The sequence below is a fragment of the Octopus sinensis genome, linkage group LG22 (genome assembly GCF_006345805.1).
Source record: "Octopus sinensis linkage group LG22, ASM634580v1, whole genome shotgun sequence".
NCBI lineage: Eukaryota > Metazoa > Mollusca > Cephalopoda > Octopoda > Octopodidae > Octopus > Octopus sinensis.
The window spans coordinates 14840171-14857670 of record NC_043018.1 but is presented as its reverse complement, the minus strand read 5'-3'; the positions used below and the strand labels follow the sequence as shown (position 1 = coordinate 14857670).

Below are 17500 nucleotides of genomic sequence, written 5' to 3'. Positions count from 1 at the left end.
TTCATGCTGTGTTTTAAAGGTGTTAACCCTACAAATGAAATTAAATAGTTCACAGCCGGAACCTGCACCTTAAAAGCATATCGAATGAGGTCTGTCCATTTTGCTGTTCACATGAACAATCTGTAGGGTCTAAAATTAAGTCTGGATACTGTCACATTTAGTAAAAGAGAAATAAATATTTTCATGGATAGGAAGCTAGTCCTTCACAGAAAACTTTCTCAAAACCTTATATTAATCATCATCATCATCGTTTAACGTCCGCTTTCCATGCTAGCATGGGCTGGACGGTTTGACTGAGGTCTGGCGAACCAGATGGCTGCGCCAGACTCCAATCTGATCTGATAGAGTTTCTACACCTGGATGCCTTTCCTAACGCCAACCACTCCGAGAGTGTATTGGGTGCTTTTACGTGCCACCAGCATGAGGGCCAGTCAGGCAGCACTGGCAGTGGCCATGCTCAAATGGTGCTTTTTATGTGCCACCTACACAGGTGCCAGTCCAGTGGCACTGGCAACGACCTCGCTCGATGCTAATAATCTACCATCATTGATATTATGTCTATATGTGAGGTTAAGTCTAGACACTGTCACATTGAATAAGTGAGAAATAAATATTTCCATAGATTGGAGGCTAGTCCTTCACAGGGGACTTTCCCAAGCCTTATATTACATGCTTAATAATCCAGCATAATTGATATTAATGATTTTTGTAACTCTGTGGAAATGCAGTGAATGAGTGGATTTGTATAGAAAGACTTCAGTTCTTGGATAATAAATCCATAATTCTGAGGATTAGCAAACAAAGTACCAGTTATGCAATGGTGGGGATTTAATAAATCCTTTGCTAAAATAAACCAGTTTTTACAATAAAAAATATTAAACGATATAATATACCATTGTTCTTACCATTTAGGGAAGAGATACATGGTTTTATGGAATATCTTTGGTCTTGGAAATCCAGAAAACTACAAAAAAGAAAATTGCAAAATTGCTTTGAAATCGAACCCTTCTCCTTTCTTTTCTATTTGCTGTTCTAGAAACAAAGATTTGGTGAATTAAGTCCTGGTTATGGTTTTAGTTACCCCTTGAGATATCAAAGAAAAAAAAAACAACCTTTGTTTCAGATAACAACAAAATGAGAAGGGAATTATTTTAATAAAATGATACGTGAAAATTTTTTATAAAAATATTTAAAAAAAAAGGGGTGTTGGGGATAGGGTCCTGTCTTTAATATCCTATTATTACTACTAGTTTGACTAATACTGCTACTACTAAACTACTGCATAGTTTTCTGAACCAATTGTTTCCTGTACATGAAAGTTGGATAGCATTGAGATCAGCTCCATCATCATTATCATCATCATCATCATCATCGTCGTCGTCATTTAATGTCCCTTTTTCCATGCTGGACATGGTTTGGACAGTTTGACAAGAACAGACGAGCCAGAGGGCTTCACCAGGTTCTATGTCTGCTTTGGCATGGTTTCTACAGCTGGACTTCCTTCCTAATGCCAACCACTTTACAGAGTGTTCTGGGTGCTTTTTATGTGGCACCAACAGCAGTGAGGTTGTCAAATAGATATATATCATATGTGTGTGTGTGTGTGAGTGTGTAGGTAAGCAGAGTTAGCAGCTGGAATAACCATCTAAGGGATAAGAATATCTGTTCTTACTACCTGTATCATTTGCCTATGTTAACCCTGGGCATCGGCTTGCAAGCACACTATGCTCATAGGATACAGGTAATAACAGAATAAACAAAAGTTTATCAGGAATTCAAATTTAAACAAATTGACCAACATCGGTTAATTATTTTTCAATGCAAAGCATAACATAACATTTCTTACGGCCGTTTCGGCTGCCAATGTCAGTCGGTGCTTTCAAAGGAAATTCCGAAAATAATATTTGTCATCTTTATAGCATATTCAATCTAGTACATGGAGCTTCATCAGAGTGAATACACATACATAAAATAAAAGAAGGGAAGAGGAAAGATCAGGGTCTTGAGATGAGGCCAGAAAGCTCAATATATTAGAATCATAGCATTTTTCAGTGTGAAGCTTGAAGTTGAATACTGAAAAATGGTATGATTCGTATATATTGAGCCTTCTTTGAAAGCACCAACTGACATTGGCAGCCGAAACGGCTGTAAGAAATGTTATGTTATGTTTTGTATTAAAAAAATTAATTAACCGATGTTGGTCAATTTGTTTGTTGATCAAAAGTTTTTTTTTTCCATATTCTGCTTATTTGAAATTATATATATATATATATACATATATATATATATATATATATATATATATATATATATTTCCTCCATTCTTCATCTTCTGGTAATCAAACATTAATGTTGAAAATCTTCACTGCTGTTGAACATCTCTAATCAGGCAAACATACATTTATTTAAGACTGTAGAGTGTGAGTTAAGGGAGATCTGGCTGCTATTTCTGTTGTTAATGGTTGTCTCCATCAGTGCAATAAGATGGCGTTAGATGGTTGATTGAGTTAGGGGTTTCAGCTATACTTTGAAAGAGGTTACCAGGTTGCCTTTCTTGCAAATGGGATACCCTGTGGCATGTTTACCATAGCATCCCTTGAGAGAGAGAGTGAGAGAGAGAGAGAGAGAAAGAGAGAGAGAGAGATGGAGATGGAGTGATTCGAGTGAGGACAGGGTTTAGTTCTGAGGTATGTAGTTTCAATATAATGGAGAGGACATTGTCAGGGCTGGTGGTCTTGATAGATAAAAACCACCAGTTAATTAACTATGGTGCTTCCACCTACCTGGAGTAGTGATCTGTAAGTAGACAGCAGTACCAGAGTTTTTTGGTTTGTAGGGTACTGAATTAAAATAATGGGGAAGCTACCTTTATTGATCCAATATTCTATCCATGGGGAAATCTATTTCTCATCTTTTTACTGCTTTAGAAGTTGTAGTTGTTTGCTGAACCCAATGGAACTTTGTGGTCTGGAAAAAAATTAGCAGAAGCGTTAGTTCTGGCTGTTATATTCCAGCAAATTCTATAATTTTGTCTCAGTACTGTACAAGACTTTTAACAAGTTCTGTGGCTCGAGCTCAAATGAAATAGCTTGTGATTTTGATTATAAACCATAATTAAAAGTGATTCATTTGACAGGTGAATATAAACTCGTCAGGTTTTAATGAATTTGAACCTGTACTTGAGTTGTCTCTTTCATTCTCTCTCTTCTTCAACATCCACAATAGCTTCTTTACATCTTCATTCATTGACTATTTACCCCCATTCATCTAAATTTCCTTCAATGTACCCATCTTTTCACCACCCTACAGCCCTTTTGTATCTCACCCTTATAGAAAAATCTACTAAACAGCTTCAACCCGTATTACATGTACCCCTAATTATTCAGTCTTCCTGAACAGCTGCCTCACCCCTGTTTTCCCTTCACTACTAACCTGGATGAATTCAAACTGAACAATAACTTCATTAATCTTGCTAATTTATCCGTAGAGGACCAAAAACCTTTTATAAGTTCTGTTGTCCCTTCTTTTCAGAAAAAGATATCTAAACTATAAAGGAATCGTGTAAAAAAGGTGACTTAATTAATTAAAGAAGCTAAAATCTGTAATCAAATGAAATGGATTATAGTTTCTTTCAGTTTCCATCTCCCAAATCCACTGACAAGGCTTTGGTCGGCCTGAGGCTGTAGTAGAAGACACTTGCCCAAGGTGTCATGCAGTGGAACTGAACCTGGAACCATGTGGTTGGTAAGCAAGCTACTTACTACACAGCCACTCCTGTGCCTTTAAATTTTTCCTGAATTGAAGTACAATAATCAAAGTATGTTAGGGGAACACGTGCCTGTGGATTGCTCAGCCACTTGCATATTAATTTCACATGCAAGCTGTTCCACTGATCGTATCAGCTGGGACCCTCATCATCGTAACTGACGGAGTGCTCTCTCTTATCAATTTAGTGGACCACAAAACCATGAGATCAAAACTTACTGTCACTGTTGTATTAGGACATGATTGTCTTTGCCTTTGTCTGCCTGACTAACAAGTTCCAATATTATTTTATCACTAATTAACTAATTAACTACGAAAGAATGGATGCGTTGAAAATAATTATATGAATGTTGAAAAGTAAGTAAAAATAAAAATCTAAAAGATAGGTAAAATCAAAATATATAAATAAATGTTTCCAAAATATGTTAGTAGAATTTTAATAAAAACTCCTTTCTAGAAATTTTAAATTTAATTTAAAGTTAATTAAGCATTTAGTTATACATTTAATTATTATCTTCATGTCAGCTACAATGGAATAGATCAATAAAGGAAGTGTTCTGAGTTGTTGGAGAGGGAATCATCAACTTTATGCAAATAAATATACTCTATTATTTGTACTGAGTTCAATATATATGTATAATGTATTTCTCTCTGTCTCTCTGTCTCCATATATGTACGTGTGTGTGTATATATATATATATATATATTTATATATGAAAGAAGGTTTGAAAATGCAATTTTAAAAGATGTTTATTCACTTGACCGGTTTCACTTTTTTAGAAAAAGATTGTCAAAAGTAACATGTAAAAGCTTTGTTGTGTTAGGAACTGGTTGTCACAAAATATTACAATACATATATACATTCTTTGATAATAATAAGAACATGTTAAAAACAGTTTACAAGGAAATATATATATATGTATGTATGTATGTGTGTGTGTTGATTTTGTTCATTCCCAAAAGAAACAGCAAGACCAACACCTTTTTCCAAATCTGTCACAGATTGAGAAGAATTTTTTAACCAAATAAATTTTTATTTGTCTTTAAAAGAGAAAAAACATTGTTTCTTGATTTTCCAAGCTTCACTGAACATAGAAAAACAGATTTGAACTCTTCCTAAAATTCTTTACCATTTTCTAGGTTATCAGTCTGAAAGACAATGACAGTTTGGCTGCCCGTTTAGCTGTGGAAATGGACTCTGATATTCTTATATTAATGTCGGATGTCAATGGATTATACACCAGTCCACCGGGTACTGAAGGTTCTCGTCTCGTCCACACATTTTCTCCGACAACTGACAATACCTCTGTGGTATTTGAAGGAAAATCCAGAGTTGGTCTTGGAGGCATGGAATCAAAGGTATGAAGAATTTACTCTCTTTTATTGAAATAGGATGCTGTTAATTCAACAGACAATATTCTACTTGGAAATTTTGGCCATTGTGTGAATGATCCTTAGAAATTATTTTCATTGTTATTTCATTAAAAATTGCATCTTTAGATTAACAGGTGTCTATACTATGGATGGAAATCTATTATCACACCTGAATGAAGGTGAAGCTCATTTGGGGGTGGAAAATTGAATTAAATTTTTTCTGTCAAAATAATGAAGACACTGTGTGTGAGAGGTATCTATTGTCTTTAAATTAATTGAAAACAAAGTAAGTGTCTATTTTAATTACCAGGTGAAGGCCGCTACATGGGCTGTGCAGAATGGTGTGTCTGTAGTGATCTGCAATGGTACAGAAGAGAAAGCTTTGTTAAACATTATCAAAGGCAAACAAGTTGGAACATTTTTCACAACAGCTCAGGTGACTGGAACACCTGTAGAACTGCAAGCCATGCAAGGTAAGAATTTTGTTGTTGTTGTTGTTGTTAAACCCTTGGTCAGTTCTGATAGAGCAGCTCTTAGATCAAAGGGATCCTGTCTTTTGTGAGGTATCCAGAACCACATTATCTATTTCACCCTCTGCTCCTTTTTAGATCCTTCTCAAATCTCTGCCTTAAAAACTGTATCTTTGCCTTTTTTTAAGTTTGAAGTAATTGATTTGAAGGAAATTTCGTTACTATTTTTAGCAAATTAAACGGCCATGTAGAGGCTCCTTTGTAGGCTCAGACTAAGGATATAGGGATAGAGCCCTTGAAGTTCAGGGTTTCATATATATATATATATATATATATATATATATATATATATGTTTGCCATTGTCATGGTTTTCCATGCTTGACAACCAATGCTGATGTGTTTATGTTCCCGTAACTTAGCAGTTTGGCAAAAGAGACTGATAGAATAAGTACTAGGCTTACAAAGAATAAGTCCTGGGGTCGATTTGCTCGACTAAAAAAGGCGGTGCTCCAGCATGGCCACAGTCACATGACTGAAACAAGTGAAAGAGAGAGTAAAAGAGGGAGACTGTCATATGATCTATCTCAGCCAATGAGATTAGAGGTGAAAGGCTGAGTGCACAAGCATCACTTGGGTTTGTTTCCATAGAAACGCAGAGAACCAGTTATGGGCCATTGGACATCTGTGACCAACAGTGCTATTGTTCATAAATGCAAGCCATAAAAAAAATTATCTCAAAACTCCATATTCACACACACATATGTGTGTATGCATGTGTGTGTGTGTCTGTGTGTGTGTGTGTGTGTGTGTTCGTGTAGAAAGTCATGTAGATATTGATAACGTTTTACAATAATTATTGTTTACAGCACGTGAAGGCAGTCGTTTGTTGCAAACGATCACACCAAAAGAAAGAGCTGACATCATTTACAGACTTGCCAATTCCTTGATTGACCGCAAAGACGAAATCCTCCAGGCCAACAGAAAAGACGTCCTCGAAGCAGAAATGACTGGTTGGTAACCTTTATTTCTTGTTGATATCTCGGTGATGTTAATAAATGTATTCTATGAAATTTATGTAAAACTACCCACATCAGTTGTTAGCTGTCGGTACGCAGCATCCTTTGAAATCTCTGTTATTGTCATCGTCATCGTCCTCATCCTCATCATTTAACATTTGTTTTCCTCACTGGCATGGACTGGATGGTTTGACAGGAGCTCACAACCTCAGGATCCACACCAGGTCCCATTGTCTGGTTTGGCTTGGTTTCTACAGCTGGTTGTCCTTCCTAATGCCCACCACTTCACAGAGTGTACTGTGTGATTTTTACATGGCACCATCACCAGTGCTTTTTAAGAAAGCTGACCAGAAAAGAATTAATGCTTTCGAGCTTTGGTGTTGGAGAAGACTTTTGCAGATTCCATGGACAGCGAGGCTCACCAATGGAGAAGTTCTTAAGCAGATAAGGCCGAAAATGTCGCTAGAAGCTGGGATCACCAAGTACAAATGTCTTGTTTTCATAAGTTTTGAATTAAAATCTTCTACCAAACCTTAGTCACAATTTATGTTCCTAACACCAACTTAAGGATTGTTAAGTTATTTTACTAAATTCTTTGTTATATTTAAAATTAATTGAAAGAAATACAAAGCATCTCAATAGAAATACGGTAACGAGAGGGTTAATAGGTAGGAGATGCAAATCATTATGAAGTTATTAAATGTTATTTTATCTTGCTATCAAATGTCTTTTTTTTTTTTTTCTTAAAAATGTATATTTAAAACAAACAAAACTAGTAACGACAGCTATTTTCTAATTCTTGTGACTTCTCCTCATTAGGATTGTCTGCTCCCATGATTGCCCGGCTGAAACTCACTAAAGAGAAACTGAATGTTTTAGCTGGAGGTCTTCGACAGATCGCTGCCACTTCTGAAGATATTGTCGGTCGTGTCATTCGACACTCAAACATTGCTGATGGACTTGACTTGAAGCAAATCACGGTACCTGTTGGAGTGCTGCTTGTAATCTTTGAATCCCGCCCTGATGCTTTGCCGCAGGTAAGCAACCCTTTCCTTACTTTCAGGAGAAAGCCCCTATTTAAGTAATGTTGTCCATTCATTGGGATTTGCTTAAAAGAGTTAAATATAGGCACAGGAGTGGCTGTGTGGTAAGTAGCTTGCTTACCAACCACATGGTTCTAGGTTCAGTTCCATTGAGTGGCACCTTGGGCAAGTGTCTTCTACTATAGCCTCGGGCTGACCAAAGCCTTGTGAGTGGATTTGGTAGACGGAAACTGAAAGAAGCCCATTGTGTATATGCATATATGTGTGTGTGTGTGTGTGTGTGTATTTCTGTGTCTGTGTTTTTTTCGCTTTTCTCTTTTACTTGTTTCAGTCATTTGACTCTGGCCATGCTGGAGCATCGCCTTTAGTCGAGCAAATCGACCCCCAGGACTTTTTCTTTGGAAGCCTAGTACTTATTCTATTGGTCTCTTTTGACAAACTGCTAAGTTACGGGGACGTAAACACACCACCATCAGTTGTCAAGTGATATTGGGGAGACAAACACACACATACAAACATATACACACACATACACGGGGCTGGCCAGATTGGAGCAATCTCAAGAATAATCTGCCGAAATTGCAAGGATAATCTGGTTCTTGACTGAAGATAGAAAACTTCGAATGACCCGTCCTTGTTTTCTTTGTATTGTCTATATGGATGTTTTGTTGTCCCATTTTTGTATCACCTAGTTGTCCGGATGTTTTGCATTCTTGTCTCATTTTGTATTATATATATATATATATGGAAAAAAAGTTAAGATAGAAAATGCTAAAATAATTTTATAAAAACATTTCAGTACCGGTTTCAGTCATTGAGACTTTTTCAACTGTAACAATTAAATAATTAAATTTAGAAAAATTAAAAGAAAAGTTTTTTTTAAAAGAATATTTGTATAGTATTCAAATACAAGGGGCATTTTCCTTGTTTCTGCCTGTCTCTGTGTCTCTTGTTTACTCTTATGACAGGCTTCTTTTAGTTTCCGTCTACTAAATCCACTTGCAGGGCTTTGGTTGGCTTGAGGCTATAGTAGAAGACACTTGCCCAAGGTGCCACACAGTGGGACTGAACCCGGAACCATGTGGTTGGCAAGCAAGCTACTTACCACACAGCTGCTCCTGCGCCTATATTCACTCCTGCACCTCCTAGTACTGGAATTGAAACCACAATCTTATGATTACGAGCACAACACCTTAACCACTAGGCCATGCGCCTTTACACAACCCTGTTATACTGTTTTATTTATATCATTCTGTTTTGAAATTGTCTTTCAGGTTGCGGCCCTTGCCATTGCCAGCGCCAATGGTTTGTTGTTAAAAGGTGGAAAAGAAGCTTCAAATAGTAACAAACTTCTACAAGAATTGGTGCAAGATGCACTGGAGCCTTATGTACCAAAGGAAACAGTGTCCCTTGTAAGTATTGAAGCATTTCTTTGCATATTTCTCAGGGGGTGGGGTATATGGTTATCTGCATGTGTGTGTGTGTGTTTGCATACATATACTTGAATGTTTTTGCGCATGCCCTCAATTATTGTATATATTTTAAACCTTAATATATTGCTAAATGTTACCCTATATGTGGAGGCGCAATGGCCCAGTGGTTAGCGCAGCGGACTCACGGTCGTGGGATCACGGTTTCAATTCCCAGACTGGGCATTGTGAGTGTTTATTGAGCGAAAACACCTAAAAGCTCCATGAGGCTCCAGCAGGAGGTGGTGGCGATCTCTGCTGTACTCTTTTGCCACAACTTTCTCTCACTCTTTCTTCTGTTGGCCTGCTCGCTTAGCCAGCGGGGTGGCATCATTTGAAGGCTAAAACGATTCAAAGCGCATTGTGATCAGCGACGTGTAACAACATCTGATAGCCTGGTCGGTCACGAAAGAAATATATTTAGTATAATATTGTGTGTGTGCCCTAACCACTGGGCCATTGTGCCTCCACTTCTATATATACACATACACACTCACACACACACACACACACAGTGTTACATTGTACTAATTGTTTTGTGTTAATTACTTTGTGCTGTAATGATTGAAAAGAAGACCAGTGACGAATATTTCCACTGAATCAACAGTTGACCAAATTATGAAATGTGATGATATATCAGGCAGTGACTGATCTAATCCTTCTTAATGTCTCAGGTGATGACTAATCTAATCCTTTTTAATGTATCAGGGGAAGACAGATTGAATCCTTCTTTTGAATCAGGGAGTGAGTGATCTAATCCTTTTTAATATCTATCTCTTCATTTCAAATTCCGCCGAGGTCAACTTTGCCTTTCATCCTTTCGGGGTCGATAAATTAATTACCAGTTACGCACTGGGGTCGATATAATCGACTTAATCCGTTTGTCTGTCCTTGTTTGTCCCCTCTGTGTTTAGCCCCTTGTGGGTAGTAAAGAAATAAATATCTATCTCTTCAGGTGAGCCGACGAGAAGACATTGAAGATTTGATGACACTTGATGAATATATCGATCTTGTTATTCCAAGAGGATCTAATGAACTTGTCTCCAAGATTCAAGATATGAGCAAAGGAATCCCAGTGCTGGGCCACAGTGAAGGCGTATGTCACGTGTATATTGATAAAGATGCTGATCCCGATAAAGTTATTGATATTGGTGAGACTAAAGTCCTCTTTGATTATGGTTTTTGAATTTGATGCTGCTTTGAATGGATTGAATGAATGTTCTTCTTTGCTGATGAGAAAATCTTAAAACTCCAATGGAGTTTACAAGTGCTAACACTTTGTATTAATTAACAATTTAATTAAAAATAATGAATTTCGTGGCTTTTAATTTCATCAAGTTTTTACCATGTTGAGTAGCTCAGCATGGTTCGTGTGGTGCACAGCTATGTATCTGTGTGTGTCTGTGTGTGTGCATGTGTGTACACACACATGCATGCACACGTGCACGCATACATACATACACACACACACACACACACACACACACACACACACACACACACACACAAGTGAGGGAACAAATGAAAGAAAGTTAGAGTTACTCTTTACTCTTTTACTTGTTTCAGTCATTTGACTGCGGCCATGCTGGAGCACCACCTTTAGTCGAGCAAATCGACCCCAGGACTTATTCTTTGTAAGCCTAGTACTTATTCTATCGGTCTCTTTTGCCGAACCGCTAAGTTACGAGGACGTAAACACATCAGCATCGGTTGTCAAGCGATGTTGGAGGACAAACATAGACACACAAACATATACACACACATACAAATATATATACATATATACGACAGGCTTCTTTCAGTTTTCGTCTACCAAATCCATTCACAAGGCTTCGGTCAACCTGAGGCTATAGCAGAAGACACTTGCCTAAGGTGCCACACAGTGGGACTGAACCCGGAACCATGTGGTTGGTAAGCAAGCTACTTACCACACAGCCACTCCTACACCTATATGTATTTTTAATAACAATTTGATTCAGTTGCACGTGACTTGAAATTTTGTGGGTGCACGGGACCCATTCATCACCTCATTGGATGTTAGGAGCTGATTCTGCTCTTAGCATCTGAGGAGTTGGGCATGTCCTATCTGCCCACAGAACTTTAAGTTGGGGAACTGAGTCAAACAGTTTATACTACATAAATATAAAACAAACATTAAAATTTATTGAGTAAAACTGTTTTTTTATACATGGAAACTTTTCAGTAAAACGTGATTCTCTTTTTCCATGTGAAACTCACTTTGTGAAAACATGCACTTATAGTTTTATAGAAAAACTTTTATATGAAAACATATATATAAATTTGGTGCATTTTAAACCCCTATTTTACCATATATGTATCATCTTCATCATTGTTTAATGTCCATCTTCCATGCTGGCGTGGGTGGGACAGTTTGACAGGAGCCAACCAGGCAGAAACCTGCACCAGACTTCTGGGACTGTTTTTGGCAGGATTTTTTACAGCTGGATGCCCTTCCTAACACCAACCACCCTGCAGAGTGGACTTGGTGCTTTTTACATGGCACAAGTACAGGTGAAGTCAGTTTTGGTAAGGTTTTTACAGCTGGATGCCCTTCCAAATGCCAACCACTCTGCCAAGTTTTCCACATCATGCCATAGTAGAAACAGCTGTTAAGAGCTTAGTATTTTTTTCACTCATTTATTCTTATTCATTTGTTTATTTGGATTTCTTATTCATATGATTGTAATCAATTAATAAACAGATATGAATGAATGTCTATAGGGTGATGTTTGTCAATTGATTATCCTCTCCATTTTCTTATTTGCCTTATATATATATATATATGGTCTACCTATTGTAAAACTGGGATATGCATACCAATGAGTAAACCACTTACCTGGCAGTGAAGAGGTTGCTACTGTCCTCATCACAACCGTTTCCTTAGATTCCTGCTTTTGCCATTACTGAGACTTGCTTCTTTCTTTGTTTCTTTCCAGTGAAAGACTCTAAATGTGATTATCCTGCAGCTTGTAACGCTATGGAAACACTCCTTATACACCGACAACTCTTCAGATCTGATTTATTTGATAAAATATTTGAAATGTTTAAGATGGAAAATGTAAGTGTTGACAGATTTTTGAGAAATTAAAAAAAAACAAAAACATAATTGTACTAATGACAGTGTGTAAGTGTTGACGTTCTGGAATGTGTAAGTGTTGACGGTCTGAAATGTGTAAGTATTGACGGTCTGGAATGTGTAAGTATTGACGGTCTGGAATGTGTAAGTGTTGACGGTCTGGAATGTGTAAGTGTTGACGGTCTGGGATGTGTAAGTGTTGACGGTCTGGAAAGTGTAAGTGTTGACGGTCTGGAAAATGTAAGTGTTGACGGTCTGGAATGTGTAAGTGTTGACGGTCTGGAATGTGTAAGTGTTGACGGTCTGGAATGTGTAAGTGTTGACGGTCTGGAAAGTGTAAGTGTTGACGGTTTGGAAAATGTAAGTGTTGACGGTCTGGAATGTGTAAGTGTTGACGGTCTGGAATGTGTAAGTGTTGACGGTCTGGAATGTGTAAGTGTTGACGGTCTGGGATGTGTAAGTGTTGACGGTCTGGAAAGTGTAAGTGTTGACGGTTTGGAAAATGTAAGTGTTGACGGTCTGGAATGTGTAAGTGTTGACGGTCTGGAATGTGTAAGTGTTGACGGTCTGGAATGTGTAAGTGTTGACGGTCTGGAAAGTGTAAGTGTTGACGGTCTGGAATGTGTAAGTATTGACGGTCTGGAAGTGTAAGTGTTGACGGTCTGGGATGTCTAAGTGTTCTTGCTTGCATCATGTTAGCAACCCTTTTCACAACCTCTGTTTACAGGTAAAAGTTCATGCGGGTCCTCGTTTAACAAGCCTGCTGAAGTTTGGCCCTTCTCCAGCAGTTCGAATGAATATGGAATACAGTTGTTTAGAGTGTGCTGTTGAAATTGTAGATGATGTCGATGATGCTATTTCTCACATACACAAATATGGTAGCGCTCACACAGAGTCTATCCTCACAGAGAATGGTAAGATGAACTTTGGCATCCATTTTTATCTATTTCTTTTGTTCTTTTACATGTTTCAGTCATTTGACTGTGGCCCTCATAGAGCACCACCGTAAAGGATTTTAGTTGAAGAAATCGACCCCAGGACTTATTCTTTGTAAGCCTAGTACTTATTCTATTGGTCTCTTTTGCTGAACTGCTAAGTTACAGGGACGTAAACACTCCAACATTAGTTGTCAAGCAATGGTGGGGGTACAAACACAGACATACACACACACACATATATATATATGACAAGCTTCTTACAGTTTCCATCTACCAAATCCACTCACAAGGCTTTGCTCAGCCTGAGGCTACAGTAGAAGTCAACTTGCTCAAAGTGCCACTCAGTGGAACTGAACCCGGGACTATGTGGTTGGGAAGTAAGCTTCTTAATTTTTCATGTTTTAGTCAAAAAAAGGAAGGGCTCTTTTTAGGGCTCCTGAAACTGGAAAGAAGAAGATGACCTGGCTTGAATGGCTGAAATAAATTGGTCTTCACTAAACCCACCCAATGACCACTGATAGAATTGGAATTGACCACCAGGCGAGACGCTTAGCGGTATTTCGTCTGCCGTTACGTTCTGAGTTCAAATTCCGCTGAGGTCGACTTTGCCTTTCATCCTTTCGGGGTCGATAAATTAAGTACCAGTTACGTCCTGGGGTCAATGTAATCGACTTAAACCCTTTGTCTATCCTTGTTTGTCCCCTCTCTGTTTAGCCCCTTGTGGGTAGTAAAGAAATAAGAATTGGAATTGACTCTCTGACTTTCTAATTAGCTTCCATGTGGATTCTGCTGACTGTTCTTCATTCTCCAGACTTTGTTCCATTGGAGACTGTGATAGAAGAACGCTGTTGGTTATAGTATCATGGAGTGGGATTGAACCCAGAACCAGGGTGGGAGTCGTTCTCAAACTAGCGACCGAGTCTGATTACTTGCAACAGCCTGGATTCCACTGAAGGACCAAGCAACATCCTCACTGCCATCACCAAGCCGACCCTCATTAAATAAACTTCTGATCAATGGTGTTCCAATGATGTCAGACATAATATGCAAATATAGTGTAATATATCAGAGATTAGGTTGTTATTTCTAGCAGGTTAAGCAACTTAAATCCTTAAAAATGTTTTAGCCCGAAGGCCGCGTCCATGCTGGGGCACCAGTATAAGAACTGCATTTTTAACTTGTAATTCTTGTTGCTGTTGGTGTCTGTAAAACCAATTCCATTGAGTGTGGTTAAGTCAGCCATTTGAAAACCTTGGGATTCTGATTGTTAAGGAGTTCCTATCTTTGGAGAACTGTGAAGACGATGTGTTCTTTATTGTGTAACATATTCATTGGTTTCTCTCAAAGAGTCGATATTGTTTCCACAGATTTCAAGTCTAGTGAGAACATTGCTTTTGTATCTACAGCTTCCTCTCTTCTCTCTCTCTCTCACACACACACACACGCACACACACACACACACACACACATACACACACGCACACACACACACACACGCACACAAAATATATTTAGGACTACATTAACCATTGGGTTCTTTTCCATTTTATTTTTAATGATAGGTTGGAATTTGCAATTTGAGGGACATTTGGTCGTTAATTCTAGCAAATCGATCGACCACGCATAAGCAGTAGTAGAATGATGATTAATTAGCGTTAATCACTTGCTAAGTTGACGAAGCCAATAGGAAATGCTTATGAAAGTTGTAAGGAATTATTTCCCTTCACACGGTTATTCCCCTTGAGATGTTATTCCCCTTGACACGGTTATTCCCATAAACATGGTTATTCCCATCGACTTTTATATGCTACAGAAATAATGTTTGTAAATGTCGACTGTTTTTGTTGCAGCTTGACAAAGGAACTTCCTTGTCCAAGGGCCCGGGAACAGGGGGTGTATGGGGCGCACTTGCATCCCCTAAAATTTTGTTTGGGGTGCAAAATTCAATATTGCACCTCCTACTTACCTTCTCAAGCTTAGAAAATTGTGTTTAAAAATTGAACTGTAAAAAGTTAGTTGAAGTTAGGTTTCTTCAAAAAACTAAAATAAATAAAATCAAAATTCCCCAAATCCCTAGAAAGATATGTTACTGAACTAAAGCATCATCCTCATCATCAACATCATTGTTTAACGTCCGCTTTCTATGCTGGCATTGGTTGGACAGTTTGACTAAGGACTGGCAAGCCAGAAGGCTGCACCAGGCTCCAGTCTGCACTGGCTAGGTTTCTACAGTTAGATGCCCTTCCTAACGCTAACCACTCTGAGAGTATAGTGGGTGCTTTTTACGTGCCACCAGCACAGGTGCTAGTCAGGTGGTACTGGCATCGGCTACAACAATAATTTCACATCACTCAACAGGTTTTCTCAAGCACAGTATATTGCCCAATGATTGAATGGTTATGTGACACTGGCATAGACCATGGCTACAGTCTCACTTGGTTTGTCAGGTCTTGGTTTGTCAAGTACAACATATCTCCAAAGGCCTCGGTTACTTGTTATTACTTCCATGAGGCCCAACATTCGATGGTTGTGCTTCACCACCTCATCCCAAGTTTCGACAGGTTTCCTCCACTTTTCCACGCAGCTGTCCTCATCCATATACAACACATGACCATAACAGTACAGTCGTCTCTCTTACACACCACATCTGATGCTTCTTATTCCCAACTTTTCTCTCAGGGTGCTTCCACTCTGTTGTATATGCACACTGACATTACACATCCAGCTGAGCATACTAGCTTCATTTCTTGCAAGCTTATGCATGTCATCAGCAGTCACAGTCCAATTTTCACAGCAGTGTAGCATGGCTGTGTGCACACATGCATCATACAGTCTACCTTTCACTTTGAGTGAGAGGCCCTTTGTTACCAGCAGCAGATCTAAGGCATGTATCTCTGCATCAACATGTGTACACCATCACGACTTCTAATAAGTCAGGGAAACTCTGCATGGTTGCTTAACCTTCCAGAAATAACAACCAGATTTCTTCCCACCACACTCCTACTGTTTTAGAAGGGGGTCAGACAAAGTTGACCTTGTGATTAATAAGATCAATAATTAATATGTCATCATTATCATCATCATGATTTAACGTTTGTTTTCCATGCTGGCATGGGTTGGATGGTTTGTAAGAAGCCGGCTAGATTGAAGTCTACACCAGGCTTTACTGTCTGTTTTGGCATGGTTTTTACCGTTGGGTGCCCTTCCTAACGCCAACCACCTTACAGAGTGGACAGCGCTTTTTATATGGAACTTTGCTATTGTTTCCATGTTCTAATGTTCCATTTCTCTCTATTCCACAGCTGCTGTGGCAGAAAGATTTTTGAAAACAGTGGACAGTGCATGTGTTTTCCATAACATTAGCACACGTTTTTCTGATGGATACAGGTTTGGATTAGGTAAGTAACCATATCTTCTCTCAGTTTTGCACAGATTCAGTTATATTAGTTTAAATGTTACACTAGTCTACTCTTATTCTAACCACTTATCTGTGTCAATATGGAGTAACTTACACACCAATGATATCATCAACAACATTCCAGAATTTTGCTATTGATAACTGACTCAGCAAAATTACATCAGCATCACTTTTGTAATTAATTAAGATCTAATCTGGAATAGTGAAGGCACATGGCTCAGTGGCTAGAGCATCGAGCTTACGATCGTGAGGTTGTGAGCTCGAATCCCGGACTGGGCTGCGTGTTGTGTTCTTGAGTAAGACACTTTATTTCACGTTGCTCCAGTTCACTCAGCTGTAGAAATGAGTTGCGACGTCACAGGTGCCAAGCTGTATCGGCCCCTTTGTCTTTCCCTTGGATAACACTGGTGGCGTGGAGAGGGGAGGTTGGTATGCATGGGCGACTGCTGGTCTTCCATAAACAACCTTCTCTGGGCTTGAGCCTGGGAGGGTAACTTTCTAGGTGCAATCCCATGGTCTGTGTTGTGACCGAAGGGGGTCTCAGAATCTGGAATTGAAAGAAAGTGGTGATAATCTGTTGTCCATAAATATTCCACAGCAGCAGAGTTTTTTTGAAGAATTTGATAACTTCATTGTGTGTAATTAATTAGTTGATAGTGAGCTTTATTTAATAACCAGTTGATCTAGCAAGCGGGGCCTCATATCAGTGAGGCGGGGCCAGTGCGCATTGATGCCATCAAGTGGTTGGCCCCAAAACGGTGTGCATTCTCTCCTGATGACCCCATACACTTGCTGGCTCCCGGTATGCGGAGTTCTCGACTGGTAGCACTTGCATGTGCAAGTTGTTTGCAAGACATCTTACTTTCAATTAAATCAGAAATTAAAACAATTATATTTTTATAAATGATG

General features: G+C 38.7%; 1 protein-coding gene across 1 annotated transcript in view; it reads left to right on the top strand.

Moving 5' to 3' along the window:
• Positions 1-17500, top strand: part of LOC115223144 (delta-1-pyrroline-5-carboxylate synthase) — a 32452-nt gene that overhangs the window by 14124 nt on the left and 828 nt on the right. Inside the window, exons 7-15 of the mRNA XM_029793567.2 lie at positions 4906-5124; positions 5450-5612; positions 6477-6620; positions 7446-7663; positions 8944-9081; positions 10094-10289; positions 12096-12217; positions 12963-13149; positions 16476-16571. Of these exons, the coding sequence (XP_029649427.1) occupies positions 4906-5124; positions 5450-5612; positions 6477-6620; positions 7446-7663; positions 8944-9081; positions 10094-10289; positions 12096-12217; positions 12963-13149; positions 16476-16571 (1483 nt within the window). The remainder of the gene's footprint in view (positions 1-4905; positions 5125-5449; positions 5613-6476; positions 6621-7445; positions 7664-8943; positions 9082-10093; positions 10290-12095; positions 12218-12962; positions 13150-16475; positions 16572-17500) is intronic.